This window comes from Platichthys flesus, chromosome 15, assembly GCF_949316205.1.
Source record: "Platichthys flesus chromosome 15, fPlaFle2.1, whole genome shotgun sequence".
Lineage (NCBI taxonomy): Eukaryota > Metazoa > Chordata > Actinopteri > Pleuronectiformes > Pleuronectidae > Platichthys > Platichthys flesus.
Genome location: NC_084959.1, coordinates 4,227,376 through 4,238,721, shown reverse-complemented (window position 1 = coordinate 4,238,721; position 11,346 = coordinate 4,227,376). Strand labels below are relative to the sequence as shown.

Here is an 11,346-nt window from a genome sequence, read left to right as displayed (position 1 = left end):
CAAACAACAAAGTGGGCGAACTATGTGCATGGAATTAGCTTTTCTTTTTGTTTGTTTTTTCCTGTGATAATTAAACAAATGGAAATTGGAGGAACTAAGGCATGTGCATGGGGCCTTCACATCTCTCCGGTCAGAGGACGCTGCAGAAAGACACCCATGATTTATTTTTTTACTTTTTTTACTTTTACTTTTCTTCTGATGCAATGGGGTGGTATGTGTGACATTGCTTTGAGGTTTCAGTGACTGTGACCCCCCCCCCCCATCCTCGATTAACCCTTAAACAATCCCCCCCCAACCCAACCACCCTTTCCAACCCCCTCGAACCACCATATTCCTCCCGGGGCGCTCAGCGAGGAGATTACGCTTTACTCTCGTTGCCGTTGGCCTGGGGAGCCTCGTTGGGGACCGTCTTCACCTCCGCTGTGGCGTCCTTCACCTCCGTCTCGGCTTTGGTGTTATCATCCTTCACAGTTTTGCCGCTGTGGGGAGAGAGAAGTGAGGGAGAACGAGAAGGAGACAAGAAAAAAAAAACACTGTTAGCAGCAATCCACTAAGTCCCTTCTCTCTCTCTGTCTCTCTCTCTGTCTCTCTGTCTTCCTCTCTCTCTGTCTCTGTCTCTGTCTCTCTCTCTGTCTGTCTGTCTGTCTGTCTGTCTGTCTGTCTGTCTGTCTGTCTGTCTGTCTCTCTCTCTCTCTCTCTCTCTTTCTCTCTCTCTTTCTCTCTCGCTCTCTCGGCTAAACTGTCTCCTCTGAGCTGCCTTTTGTGTCATTTTTCAAAGAAAGATGGGGAAGAAAAAAAACCTACACGATGCTTTGAGGGAATTTGTTTTCCCTTCCTGGAACTGAATGCATTTCACACATAATGGGATCACGCTCGCTATCCGAGCCAGACATCAAATAAGAGTACATGGATGTCACAGCTATTTCCCAGGAACAATGAGCGGCGATGTGGAATGAGACAGGGCCGGTACAGTAGGCACAATGCATGAGGGAATGAAAGACTGATGCATAACCTACAACACAAACTACAATGCACAAGAGGATTACACGCTGTCTGGACTCGGCTGCGGCACAATGGGAATAGACTTTAAAGCCATTCTTCACTTGAGTCTAACATTGTCTGCTGTTAGCATATGTTCCCCCATTGGAATTGTATTGGAGCAATAAGCTGCTGCTGCTTATGTTTTGGAGAAAATGGTGCAAAACAACACACTCTCACTGTGTCGCACATCCACCTCCTCTCGTGTCCTCTGCACGTGTTCACTCTCTAGAAGAGATTCGAATCAATACACTTCTGGTCGCTGCCGACACACACAGGCTCTCGGAGGGTTCCACACAGTCGGGGCAGAGACTGTCCTACATGCAGGATCCAGAAATACACCACGACCCCGACATCAGGAGGAGAACACACCAAGTGTATTCAGAGGAGATGGGATCTTTGAAAACTTGGATTATCTAATGTTTTAAAGTAAAATAATATGGGCATTGAAACGGTGACTACTGAAAATGCTCATTATATCCCATGATAGTAAAATGTTATATTAACACAAAATGTAAAATCTGCCCTGAGGGTTGGACCAGAGGGACAAAGGTTAGACTTTTTTGCCCAATGGTGGAGCTAGAGGACAGATCACAGTGTCCAAAATGGGAATGGCTCATCCTCTGGGGAACATGAATTTACCCAGTAGATTTCATTTCATTCAAGGACAAATATTAGAGTGACCAAAACTGTGTGGTACCAAGTTACTGTGAACCTATACTGGATTTTGTATTCAAGGTCCTAGGTCCAAATTTCTGTGATGGTTTTTGCCTAGAACACCATGTAGACCAGTTTCACCAGCCAGTGGTTGATCAAACCAGTTTGAGATCAACCACAGACAGATTCACGAAACCAATGCTCTTTCATGCTGATCTACCTGTCAGCCTTAAGTCAATAAACTCTGTATTGTGAATGTTCGTTAAAGTTCTAACTAATGAACTTTAACTTGAACATAATTCATAAACCATCCAGGCTGTTAGCATAAAACAATTCAAAGTTCCACCAATTGAATTAAAATTGATTGAACCCTGCTTTTAAAACACCTTTTGGAATGTGTTGTTTAGCAGCATCATAAAATGTATATGTATAGTTATGGGTTTATAGTCTGTGGAACCTGTGTATAAAGTAGATTTGGATCCTGAGGAGGAGCCGGTCACTCAGAATCAACAATAAATCCACCAGAGGCCTGAGCAGACTTCTCAGGGCCGGGATGCTGAGGAAGAATCATCCCTTTAGATCAGAGGGAGAAGGAGACTTCAGCTCTGTCACAGAGTTATGAAGACAAATCCCTCCCATGACAAGTGTGGTTATATCAAGGTGATGCTGAGCTGACACCAGCTCGGCTTCCAACTAGCTCTCAACTCCCCATTCTTCATCACTGACATCTTCCTCTCTGCCGGCCGTCCGAGGTAGGGAGGCTCGAGACGAGGAAGAGAGAGAGAGAGAGAGAACGAGGGAGCAGGAGAGGAGTAATTGTCAGCGAGCCTCTGTTATTCATCTCGTGTCTCAGCTCTCTAATTATCCTCACAGGCTGTTGGGAATCAGCAACATCTGCAAGCTCCTCCGGGCCAAACCGCCAAATAATCACCCTTTGTAGTCCCAGTGAAATAAAACAGGAATTAAACCAGAAACCAGAGGTGTCTCTGAGCGGGAGGCTGACATCGTGTTGGGGCTTTTCACCATCTGCTGTCCTTCATCGATATTAAAAGAACGTGTTTAAATTACTTGAACGTGTTCATTCACTTCCACCACAGAGGTCTATACTTCAGTATTCTGTGTTTTTTTCGTATTCTTTCACGAAGCAAACAAGAGTCTCCTGTTTTTGGATGTGCTGCAGGACAGGAAGCTTTTTTTAAACTTCTTCTTTCTTGCCTTAAGCATAACGATCCTTTAAAATGTTTCCAATATACTAAGAAGTCTATTAAAGGTCCTCATGTGACTACACCTGCAGCGGGGATAAGGTGCAGATTAAATCAAATACATCATTCAACCGTTCCCACCATGATGATGGAAGTCGGTTGATCACAGAGACGATATGAGTGAAAAACAAAGAAGCTGATATGACAGGAAACGAACAAGCAGAGGACGGAGGAGGAGGAGGTGGTGGTTGAAGACAAACACGCACTGGTTGCATCCCACTGGAACGACTGGAAAGATTCACCCTGAAATGTCCTGTCAGCGATCCTACATGTTGAGAGGCCTAAATTAGAGGATCTGGCTTTTGTGTTTCCACTTTTGCTCATCCAGATCTTTTTAGTTGTGACTCAGAAGTTTATATTTTCCAGAACTTTTGCCTCGTTTCAATAAAAAAGATAGATGTTTGTAAAAGAAATCAAATAACCTATGACTTGAGAATCTGGGGCTTGTCAACAATCAAAGCTTCCTTTTCAAACTGCAACTAGATTTGCGGCTGCATTCGTTCAGGTATAATGATGCCGCGCTCGGCAGACACACACTGGATCTTCTCCCACAATATTTATCTATTGAACAGTTGTGCCGAGCCCACACACACAAACACATATCTACTGAGGGATCAGACAGCAGAGTGGAAATCTGAAGGCAGCTGTTTGGAGGCACTGATGAAAAAGTCTGAGGGGCCGACATTTCTTTTTTCTAACCTCCTTCACGTTGTGTGTGAAGATGAAAGAGGAAGATTTGTGTTTGTACGTATTCAGTGTGTGATTTTGTGTTCCTGACACCGAAACCACTGCATTTACATTCCAGGGTGAATTTTCCTTTTAGACACGGTTCATTGGGATGCCACTAGAGTCGAGGTGACAGGTGGAGGGATGGGAAAATGAAAGTGTTCATACTCAAGTTGAGCTGTCGTGGTCGAGTCTGTGACCGGGGCATTGGGGGAATCCTTGCTCGGGCCGTCTACCTGTGAGTCCTTACTGCCGTCGGGGGCTTTGATTGGCTCGCTCTGGCTCTGTGGGCCATCGGCGTTAGCGGAGGGCGAGCTGACTGCCTCTGAGGCGGCGGGGGTTGGGTCGGAGGAGGTGGGGGCTTTAGGGGTGTCGCTCAGGTCGACCAGGGGCCCGACATCCGGCTGGGGGTTAGCTTTAAGGGAAGGGGACGGGGCAACGGGGGCTTTGGTCGGGCTGGAGGCGCTGGTGGTTATCGTGGTGCTCTCGCTAGCAGGACTGCTGTGTGCCGTGCTAAAGCTCTCGGTAACCGAGTTAGTGGCGGGGAGCACGTTTGCCACCGGGGGGGCGGTGTCGGCAGCAGCGGCGGGCCTGTGTGGTGGTGGGGGGGTGGGTGGAGGGAGGGAAGGAGGAAGCAGAGAACCACCAGAAAAGAAAGAAAAAAGGACAGTGAGAGAAATAAAGAGGGTAGAAGAGTGCACGTCATAAACAAGGCAGAGTGAGAGCTACAGTGCTGCAGTGAGAAAGAAAAATCTACACAATCAGAAGGTTAGCAACACAATACTTGTGAGGGGGGGGTGAACAAAATAACACAACAGTAAAGTACACAAAGAAAGCAGCACTTTCAGGAGCAGGAGGCTAAAATTAAAAAGGAGCCGGGAGAAGGAAGTGATCGTTGGTCTGACTCGATCTGAATGAGTTCAGACAGGATTTGACTTTGATCAACTTTAAGTCAAAGAATCATTATCATGTAAAGTGGTTGATTGACTGTAATTATAATATTTAGTATTTTTTAAGTGAGTTAGAGTCTCAGCCTTAAAGGAAATGACCACTGTCTATTTGTTTATTTGTTTGTGAATAAGAATACGTAAAAACTACTGAACAGATTTTTCTAAACTTTGTGGAAAGATGGATCATCGGCGGAAAATGACCACATTGCATTTTGGGAAGATAAAATTAATAATCTTCCACTTTCAGTTGGAATAATTCATGGATCTTGATGAAAAGAATCAGGCATATATATAGAGAATTATTATCCATGAGTGTGTGTAATTTGCTGGAGCTTGTTTGGATTGAGGTGGCCTGTTGGACCGTGGCGTAGATGTGCGTCTTCAAAGATATGAAGACCTGAGGCTAATGAATATTAACAGGTATTAATATGCCTTGTATTATAAAGTATACAGAGTTTTATGGTTTAATATATTCCACATCATACACAGAGATGTGATTTGCAAGTCAAATAGAATCGGTACTATCCTGACTTTACTTCTTTCTACAAGGTTTACATTTGCACATGTTCACTAATCCAATGATTTTGGTTCTTGCAGTGAATTCTGAGTCTGTGTGAACCCTGCAGAATGTGGGCGTGGTTCTGGTTCCTGTTGGACTCACTCAGGTTCTGTCAGAGGCGTGGTCTCGTTGGGCTCAGTGGGGGCCCCCCCCTCTTGGTTGGGGACGGTTCCTTCCTCCGTCCTCACCTCCACAATCGGCTCCTTGGACTCGTCTTTCCTGTCGGTGGAAATGGAATCTGACGATTAATGTTAGAGTTCGCATGCTCGTGTGATCGCACACTAAGACAGTGACACCTCCGTGCCCCCCCTGCCCCCCCCCCCCACCCATGTGATATACACAAATCTATTTAAAGAATCACTGGTGATCAGTAGCAACGTAAAACTGATTTGATTTGTTACCGATGTAGAAACATGTAAACACACTGATTCTCTCCTTTGAGCCGACAAACACTCATTCTTTCATTCCAGCGTGTGAACATCCTCAACCTGTACCCCCCCCCCCCCCCCCCCCCCCCCGGGTGGCTCCTTTGTTATTCTCGCGCTTTCAAGTGATCATGGCGAGCAGTGGGTGACATGTTTAGATCTGAGGTGAGATATCAAACTCGGTGCTCGTCACGGCTCGTTCTCAATGAATCTGTTTCATCCGAGCGTTTTTTCTTTAAATATTAATTTTGTTGTGCTGATCTCTGAAGCCGGTGATGACGGACAGCTCCATGTATTGAACTGAATTTCTGATCAAACAAAGGCTGAGCATGCTGAAAAATCATTTAAACACAAATAGACACTTACGGTGGTAATGTTAAATACAGGGCTGCATATTTGACTGTTCATATTCAACATGCACTTTAAACATGTAGAATTTCTCAGCGTTTGAAATAAACAATATCTGGTTCGTATACAATCATCAGCCACAAACCTCCAACAAACACAACCACCCTACACATGATGGTCTGCTGCCGATAGTAGAAATATAAGAGGACAGGAAGTTTTATCTTACCCTGATTTATATTTGTTATCATAGGAAAAAGATTTGCACAACACAAAACCTGGTCAGTTGTTGTGTTGTCGGGGAAAAATAAATCATGTTTATCTGCTTTCATTTTTAGTTAAACATCTTGAGAAATAGGCTGTTTTGTCCAAAACTCTCAAAGTGAAAGGTACACGAGGTATTAACTTCTAACTCCCAACAGCTTTTCAGTCTATCGTAGGATCAGGAGAATCTAGACAGGGCTTCTGGATGCTCGGTGCAATCTGCTGTTGGGCGAGAACAGTTCTAACAAACCTCTCTCACTGTGTGGTTTTATGACTTTTCTATTTCTACAAGTTTATTAAATGTAAATTCTGCAGTGTGACCATCCTCCATCTGCATCCTCCACCTGCATCCACCTGCATTTAAAGATTTGTATGTATTCTATTATATTCGTATTATCTGCTCAAACTTCTATCAGAAACACAGGGACACCAGCATTAATTTGTAGTTTCTTTTCTTCATATTTGCTCAACTTTGCTCTTCACCATCTGCTGAGGGTGAACATTTGTTCTGTGCATCATTTTAATTCAGCTTGTGATGCTTCTCTCTGGGTTTGTCCCTGTGAGAGATGTTTTCAATGTGCATAGAGCAACATGATCTATAGATAATACAAATTACATTAATCACAGCAGCTTTACACAATCACAATGTGTCCTACACACTTATGGGATGGACTTACGTGAAAGCGGCCTTGCCCTCCTCGATGTCCTTGGCCTTGGCTCCGGGGCCGGCCTTCCCACAGAAGTTCACAGCGATGCACATGAGGAGTCCGCACTTGTTCAGGAAGTAGCAGGTGACGTCGACGCCCACCAGCAGCAGGATGAAGACGACGATGAGGATGCCCACGATGGCTCCGGTGCCGAGGCCCGAGACGCTGCCCGTGGCGTCTGGAGGACACGGACGGGGGGGACAGGGGGGGGGGGGGGACACAAGCAAACCAGGCGAGAAAAGAAGAAGGGGGAGAGGAGTTGGAGAGAGGGTTTAACATGAAGGAGAGGGGGATAGAGAGAAAGTTAGGAGGAGAGAGGGAGAGAGATGATGAGGAATGCAGTCAAGCTTTTAATAAAGTGCTTCAGGTCGTCAGGACCTCAAGTGTGTCGCTCTGTTCTCAGGGAGGTCAGAGCCACATGGGAACTCATAATCTAAACACAATAAAACTTTCATTTTTCATTAACACAACTTTACGTCTGTTGTCTAAAGTGGACGTGGTCGACACACTTGAGACGTTCAATTTGACACACAAGTGCAGGCTTTCATCTTAAATCTATGAGAAGGATGATATTAGCACTTTTACGACATACAAACACATTTAATTACATTTTAGAATTAAACACTTCAATGCTAATGCTAATGCCCTCTGACCATGAACTTGTCAGATATGACAAATATGTCTTCAGTGGTTGGTTCTCAGGAATTTTGCGCTGGAGAAAAAAGCCTGAGATTCCCTACAGTAATTTGTCAAAGTCATTGTCTCATAGAAGTTATGGTTATAAACCAGTTTATGGCCTTTGTGGTTGGGGTGTTGTTGCAAATGAGTAGTTTATAAAAGTAATTTGGTTACACCATCTGCAAAGAATGTGACAAACAATATATATTCATAGACACTGGTGGTGAAACTGCTTAGATGGTTAATCAAGTCACCCTCTAAAATATTAAAAAGTCCCAAAAGTTATTTTGTTATGATTGATGTCAGATGTCATTAAATGTCCGATTTAACATTCTGAGCTAATTCCCTTTGTGAAATTCTTGCGAACATCCCCTTTCTTACCCATGATGCTTAGAGGCAGACGACTGGAATAAACAGAACAATTACCCACCAAGAAACATAGAAACAAACCACTTGATTGTTTCTTTGACATTACCAGATGTCATGTGGCTCATTATCCAGCTTTTCACTTCAGATAGTTCAAAATCAATTTTCTCTCTCAGCTGCTCCCAGAAGACATGAAGGTTGAACTGGTTTATCCGAGCAGCTGTTTAATCTCTTTGAGGGTAAAGTGCAAATGCAGTTTATTTTCCACACATGAGAATTATTCTACATAAAAAAAATGCACATTGCAGTTTTATTGTTAGGGTGGAGTAAACAGGATTTGAGGTGCATGGTGGTTTCAGGCTTTGCGGTTTTGCATTTGAAGAACGAAAGCCATTTCATGAGATTATTTCTAAATCCAGATTGATAACAGGTCGACAGATTAACATCTCGGCGTGTGAGCTGAATGTGCAACAAACAAACAAAACCCAGATCTATAGGATGTTTTGGTAACCTGGGTCAGGGCCTGAATTTCCATGAATGGTTCATTACAGTCGATGAGAAACATGTTGACGTCTGATTTGACATCGAATGGAGTCGAAACACAAGCTACTTACCGAAATACTTCAAACAGGAAGTAGACAATGACTCACAGAGCTCAGTGGATGTGCATTAAAATGTGACCCTGACAAACATGGAGCTGTAGAATCATCTCAGTAGAAGTGGCAGTAAGATGTTTGCAACACGTTTGTGTCAGATTCATTAATTCTCTTTACATACTTTGTTTTTTGTTGTTGCTACTTGCACATGAGAAACCCAATTACATCCAATCATGGTTGATCTTATAAAGGTTATATACCCTTAGTCTCTATTTAAAGAGGGACACCACCTCCTCCAGGTTAGCAACTGGGGCATGGACCACACTCAAATGTCAGAGTACACGTCGGTTATGTTCTTCCAAAAGATTGATTAAATAAATTAAAATATTCATATCTCAGCCGTTTCTGTGATCTCATGTTAACTTCAACCCAACCTCAGGTTATTTACATCCCCACCATCAATTTGTCATTGGTCCCGTTCATGTGACATATTTTTATCACCGACATAAAACTCCCCGACTTTACAAGTTGACAAGCTGCGCCTGAACGCACCATTAAACATGTGACTGACACCGACCCACAATCCTCTGGGGCTCTGAGGTGAGCACAGCGAGCGTGGCCCTTTTCAAAACCTCTTGGTTGCAGGATTTAACAATGAACGATAACGATAATTTTTTGTTTGTGTTTACCTCTCTTGAATGACACAATCATTTTTGAAGTGAACACGCAGCCCACGGTCAGTCGAGACGTTTCATTTCAATTCAAAGTTTTTGTTGAAACGCAGTCCTTCACTTTCCCTGATGGCTGTAATCAGAGCAGCAGGAGGAGTGGGGCCGGCCCGGTGTATTTATACTCGGGTGACGAGAGTGAAGCAGTCAACACTTGTTTTTTCCCCTCTGCCCGTTGCTTCATTTGCATTTTAACAGGCACAATAAATCATGTGGCGTGTTTTCAGGGCTCCGGGGGGGGGGGGGGGGCTGGCAGTGGGTTTGGGGGGGTGGCTGGTGTCGAGGGTGTTGTCACCGAGTGCTCGCTGAGAGAGAACGCACAAATCTATGTGTCAGGATGGACTACACAAACATTTCTCTTTACGGGCCTGTCAGGCACAGTACTGAGCACCCCCCACCCCTTCCCCCCCCCCCCCCCCCCCCCACACTGGAGTGCTGATAACAGGGCGCATGTGATAAGCCTCAATTTCACTGGGAAACCACACAATCCCCAGAAAATCAATAAGCGGTTACTGTCCAGGCTGCACAGACGATCTGCCACATTCAGACGCGGGGGGGGGCACGTTGATGAAAGACCTTCATATTGGCAGTTAATGTACATTTCATTAGAACCTGAGGGATGCGTTCAAACAGCCGCTGTTGACTGAGATGCACGAGATAAACTAAACGCATGCAGACTTTCAGTTCACCTCTCAAAATCCGCCTGATTCGTTGATGGCTTTATTTTAATTTTTTCCGGGAACAATATTTGTCATTAATTTTCATTCTGATTACGTAAATCGGGATTTTAAATATGTCTAATATGTCAGATTGAACTTGAGCGAGAGGTGATGAATCTGCTCATCAGGCTGCAGGAGGAGAGTTGAAGGTGTTTCAGCACAGAGACGCAAAAACATCAATTGTAGGTCCAATGATGATGGTCCCGCATTTTACACTACTCTATACAAACAGTCACATCCTCATTGTGTGTTTAAGGTAAAAGTTTTTCATGCTAAGTAGAATTGTGCATCAATATGTGCATTGAATTCTTAATCCTTTACACCCCCACCTAAAAACTGTCAAATCCTTTACTATCCTATCTGATTAACTCATTTTCTTACTCTATATTATTTTTCAGTTTCCATTATATCCATACTGTTCCTTTTTCTCTGGGCATTGCATTAAAGTGTCATCAGTAATCCCCCATGTGTGCGTCCGAGCTCGGCCACCGTGTGGCGCTGCTCCACCAATAAAGTCCAGAGCCTTCAGCTTGTTGTTCTGCACGAGGAAGCAGGAGAGACGCTGACAACTGACTCAGGCTCTGACTGATTAAGATCTCTGTGGAGTCTTCATGCAGGAGGAAGCATGTGTGTGTAGTGTGTGTGTGTGTGTGTGTTTGTGTGCGTGTGTCAGTGTGTGTTTGTGTGTAACGCTGTAGACACTTAAATTAATATTTCAGGTACTAGAGAGGCAACAGGCATTAAAAACTGATGTGTACACTGGCTTGGAAAAAATATATATATACTGCCAACTCATTTTCATAGAGCGTGAGGGGTGAAAAGTTGAAGCATTAGGGAAATGTTTTACTTATAGTTTTTTTGATATATTGATATACTGATTTAAATTTAAAGTTAGACGATAGTGAGCCAGAGATGATGAATTGAGCCTTTTCCTGACTGATGCCTTTTGAATCAGTCAGAATTAGAATTTGAAATGTGATCATTTGAAAAACAAGCTCAACATTAAGCTTTCTACAATAATTAGTGAAGTTGTGGAAAATGACAACGATAAAGGAACCAAGAGAGAGAGGAGGAACATTAGTAGATTATAGATCTAAAAGAACTTGTCTCTTAATTTCCTAAATTTCTGCTGATTCGATCGTAACTTCTATCCGAGTGTAAAATATCTCCCAAAAGACTTTGAGACGCGGCTGTGCATCTCATTTATCTCATCCAGCTGACAGACTAAAACACGTTGCAGCTCCTCTGATGCTCTACATGCAGGGGATGGGGGGGGCTGCACCTTTCATCTCGGGGGGGAGAGGAATATTCTGTTAATATGCAACG

General features: G+C 43.8%; 1 protein-coding gene across 4 annotated transcripts in view; it reads right to left on the bottom strand.

Annotated features, from left to right (window-relative positions):
* Positions 1 to 280: 280 nt before the first annotated feature.
* Positions 281 to 11,346, bottom strand: part of ncam1a (neural cell adhesion molecule 1a) — a 218,927-nt gene continuing 207,861 nt past the window's right edge. For 2 of the 4 annotated variants that reach the window (XM_062406072.1, XM_062406073.1), the window contains 4 exons: positions 6,904 to 7,111; positions 5,295 to 5,411; positions 3,852 to 4,274; positions 281 to 479 (listed from right to left, as the gene is read on the bottom strand). In XM_062406072.1, the coding sequence (XP_062262056.1) occupies positions 359 to 479; positions 3,852 to 4,274; positions 5,295 to 5,411; positions 6,904 to 7,111 (869 nt within the window). In that variant the 3' untranslated portion in view covers positions 281 to 358. The remainder of the gene's footprint in view (positions 480 to 3,851; positions 4,275 to 5,294; positions 5,412 to 6,903; positions 7,112 to 11,346) is intronic. The other 2 variants (XM_062406074.1, XM_062406075.1) reach the window with 1 other exon arrangement.